At 52.3% G+C, this 4,298-nt stretch overlaps 1 protein-coding gene across 1 annotated transcript; it reads right to left on the bottom strand.

The window, feature by feature from the left end:
• Positions 1 to 309: 309 nt before the first annotated feature.
• LOC127319516 (bidirectional sugar transporter SWEET15) lies at positions 310 to 2,675 on the bottom strand. Its single transcript, XM_051349490.2, has 4 exons — positions 2,472 to 2,675; positions 1,983 to 2,019; positions 1,039 to 1,411; positions 310 to 915 (listed from the first exon to the last, which is right to left on the bottom strand). The coding sequence occupies exons 1-4, from the start codon at positions 2,524 to 2,526 to the stop codon at positions 457 to 459; spliced, it is 924 nt and encodes a 307-aa protein (XP_051205450.1). The 5' UTR covers positions 2,527 to 2,675; the 3' UTR covers positions 310 to 456.
• Positions 2,676 to 4,298: the final 1,623 nt, after the last annotated feature.

A 4,298-nucleotide genomic window follows, 5' to 3' on the forward strand; every position in this document is an offset into this window, starting at 1 on the left:
AAAACGAAGAGGAAACTAACTACTCGGGCGCAGTGCATGGATCAATGCAATTGCAATAATAGAACGTTCCAAGTTTATTGATGCGACTGCATGGATCGATCAATGACACGAAACAGAAGATAACAATGTGACATGATGATAAACTAGCTAGATAGATTACACACAACGCTGCTGATGCTGATGCTGCTGCATGACCTCTCACTCTCACTCACTCACTCACACTCGCTCTCACCGCTCATCTCCCACAGCAAAGCTTCACATGGCATGCACCCGGCCGGGCTAGCTAAGCTCCATCTCTGCAGAGGCAATGCATATCCCAGTAGATAGACGTTTTGGCCTGCCAGGCCAACACTACTAGTAGTACTGCATGTGTGGCGTGTGCGTACCACAGCACCCACATATCGGCAGCTGCTCTACTTGAATTAATAACAGGACTGCTGAAGCCAATAAGCGGATCTACACTTGGACAACAATGGCCATGTCAGGCCTGATCGCCTGCTCCGGCCTGATGAGCATGTTGCGGTCGTCGCGGGTGGCTTCTTCTACGTCGATTGCCACCGCCGCCTGGTCGTCCGCGGACGTCGGCAGCGCGTCGACGATGGGGTGCACCTCGGCGCCGCAGCTGACCCTGCCCTCGGTGGGCGTGCCGCCCTTGCTGGTGTCCTTCACGTGCTCCGGCAGCTTCATGATCTCCAGCTGGTGCACCACCGTGGTCGTCGCAGGGCTCTTTTTCCGGTACGCCATGTAGAGCGCCATCTGCGCGACGCCGAAGACGAATCCCAGCAGGTTGGGCACGGCCACGAAGATGTCCTTCTTGAGCGCGCCGTAAGCGAACCAGATGACGGCGCTGAGCACGAGGAAGAAGGAGAGGGAGATGGGCATGAACTCCACGCTCTTGGTCCGGATCACAAGCCTCTGCAGCAGCATATATACCATGGCAGAAATTTAATTGCAAATCAAAGCTGCAGCTTGCTTGCATCTCTAGTCGATCGATCTACTATACATAGCTTAAATTAACGATCGTTTAAGAAGACTTACGATGATGCTGAGGGGAGCGACGAAGACGCAGAGCGCGACGGCTACGCAGACCCAGCCCACGACGTGGACGCGGAGGTCGCCCCTGGAGACGAGCATGGTGACGAGGGCGATGAGGCCGAAGAGCCCCACGTCGAGCCCCAGGAAGAGCTTGGCCGTGAGGAGCCTGGCAGTCTTGGGCGCGTACAGCAGGTACATGGCGATGTATAGCGTCTCGATGACGCAGCCCACGCCGTTGATGGTGAGGAGGAGCTCGGCGCCGGACTTGAGGAAGGCGTAGTACATCCAGAGCATGCAGCTGAAGAGCGAGACCACGTACGGGGTGGACTGGAACCCCTCCGTCGACTTCTTGCGGTACACGCGGTAGAACGTCGGGCTGATGCAAATCAAATCGGGGTAATTAATTAAGCAGAGTTAAGCAAGAATTGCGTCTTCTCTTTTTTTGCTTGGAGGTAGGTGATTAAGTACCCCGGGACGCCGGCCGGCCGGTTTATGTGATCATTGATGCAATCATAGAAAATAGAGATCTGTGTATGATGAGTGCTAGTAATAGTACGTAGTGCAGCCACCTAACGAACAGCGACGTTTTTTTTACGTTTATGTACTATGTTGTCTCCAGGTATAAGCAAGAGCCTGGAACACTGTAGATGACAGTGACCGTTCCCGTGAGTCATGTATTCATTGAATGGCATGTCGATCTGTGGTCTTATTCTTATAAGTAGTACAGTATTATTTTTAGTAGTACTACTCCCTTTGGTAGAGTGATTAATCGACGCGATCTAGGCACTACTCCCTCTGAACCACTCGCGTGGAGGGAGTACGTTTTTAGTGGGGATGCAAAATAATGTGTAGAAACAACACACGTGCATGGACGCATGGATGGATGCACATATATAGATGTATGCTGAATACTGAAAAGATAAAATAGCAAGTAGAAGGGTGCTTACAGCGGTGAAAGGAACACCATTAGCGAGATTATGTTACCTGCAACAAAAAAAGAAAAAAACAATTGAGCACTGAGAGGGCGTCAAGTAAAGCAAAAAAAAACTAGCAAGAAACAAACATGAGTAAAGAAGGTGCCTAGGTAGGAAGACAGTGAGTTGTGTACGCTTGTGTGGTGAGCGTGCACACAAGATGCATGTTGTTTGTTTTGGTGCTAGTAACCGCCGGCCTGGCTAGGTAGCGAGAGCAAGGCGAAAAGCTTCTTTTTGGCATGCAATTGCGTGTGCATGTATATTCGGAAACAGAAAAGGTGTTTTAAAGAGGATGATCGAGGAAGACACAAAAACGGGATGACCAGAAGCAAGGACGATCTAGTAAGCAAATACTACTACTCCAGTAGAATCACAATATATATGTGTGACTGTAGTAGTTTGATGAGAAGCGCAGCATGCACAGGTAACAAAAAACAAGCAGATGATTATATGCATTATTACCTAAGATTCCAAAGGTGAAGGCCCAGGTGTGCTGTTCCATGTTCAAGAAAGCCATCTCTAGATAAGTGATAGATAGGTAGGCTAACTAAGGTATAGATCCCAGGCCAGGCCAGGTGCTTCCCTTGATCTCCTGCTGCTCAAGAGAAAGAGCAGTGAACGGAGAGCGAGGGAGCGGTGGTGTGTTGTGAGTGGAGGAGGAGGAGGAGAGGTTGCAGATCCTTGAGGACAGCAATGCGTCCAATATATAGGGAGAGAAGGGGAGGGAGGACGATTGCGTGGCCCTTGATGGGTCCATGATTGCACACTGACTTGTCGCGCGGCCCTCTCTCTCTCTGTGTATACGTGTAAGCAGCCTGCGTGCCGCACCGGTGTTGTGGTTGTACACACATTCTATGGTACGCTAATCAGGTAAAGCGAGGCGCGCCGTGTGCATCAGTTAACTCGTAACGCCTCGTGACATGTCGAACGCCGAACCTGAGTTGAGGCGTCCAGCTTAAGTCTTGATGAGATGAGAGTGGTTGGTTCCTGGCCGTTCGTTCGGTTTAGACAGAGCCAGAGAGAGAGAGGGGGGGGGGAGGATGCGCGGCCAGTACCTCTCCCAGCTGTTTGACATCATCAGCCGATCGAGCGCGGCGACGATGTGTGCCTACTTGTCGTTAGCTTTTCCTTCATTCCTTGTAACGGCCAACCCATCCGAGGGCGAGGGCGAGGGCGAGGCGCAGGCGCATGCAGGCGAGAATGCATTTGCCGTGTGGCCAGTTGCGCAGCAGCTAGCGCGCGAATGCTGGCCGTCTAGAAAGAACGTGTCTCTATTTTTTGTTGAAAAGAAAAGAAAAAAAAGGAAATGAAAGCAAGAAGTTGTCCGAGATCTGTGCTGAAAAGACGGGACAGCAGTAGGCGCAGGTGTAACTGCGAGCGATGGGTACCGTACGTACCGCCGTCTGCCGATGAGATGGCTGAACCCAATGATGGATGGACTTGGCCTCCTGCGTTTGGTTGCAACAGCACATTGATCGCAACGGAGCCCGGCCGTGTGAGTGACTGTGCGTGCCTAACAAGCAGCCCCGCGCAACGCGGTCACATGACACATGCGGCGCCTGTTTCGTGTCCACATCGCCGGCCGCGCGCGCCGGACGCCGGGCTGCGCGCGCGCGCGTTACCTAAACCCCGGTCCAGCTAGCTAGCTCGATCCATACATAGCTTTGCGGCCACCGCTGGCTGAATGAACTGAAGCCGTTGCCGACACGAAAGAGTGCCGCCGATGCGCCTGCCTTTCCGGAGCTAGCTACACCCGCGCACGCACCGAACAGGCGATCTTTACGTGCGCGCGTCCTCATCAAACAAAAACAGTCCATTTCTGGTTTCGCTACACCTAGCTTCTCTTCCAGTACACACATTGCCGTTCCGTTCCACGGGGTTTCTTTCCAAACTAAACTCCGCCATTGGCTTTGTGTCAAAAAAAAAAAAACTCCGCCATTGGCATATATTGCGAGCCAGCTCCGAGTACGTACGCAGACCACCTAGCTAGCTTGAAACGGCCGGGAGTAGCTTGCTTGTTGCTACCACCAACGGTCCATCTCCTTGTGTGTCTACGGGCGTACGTGCGTGGATGTCACAGGAAGGCCGTTCCCCAATCATCAAGAAACTAATCATACTACGTGACCTGACGTGACGCCACCCCCGCGCGCTCTATGCCTCGCCTAGCTACTACGGGACGTACGTACGCGTATACTATACGGAGTATGAGCTAGCAGCATTACCCAAGCCCAAACGCCAAACCTCTCTTACTATCATTCCGCGCGCCAGAATTATTGTTGACGCTAATTA

This window comes from Lolium perenne, chromosome 6 (assembly GCF_019359855.2).
Source record: "Lolium perenne isolate Kyuss_39 chromosome 6, Kyuss_2.0, whole genome shotgun sequence".
Classification (NCBI taxonomy): Eukaryota; Viridiplantae; Streptophyta; class Magnoliopsida; order Poales; family Poaceae; genus Lolium; species Lolium perenne.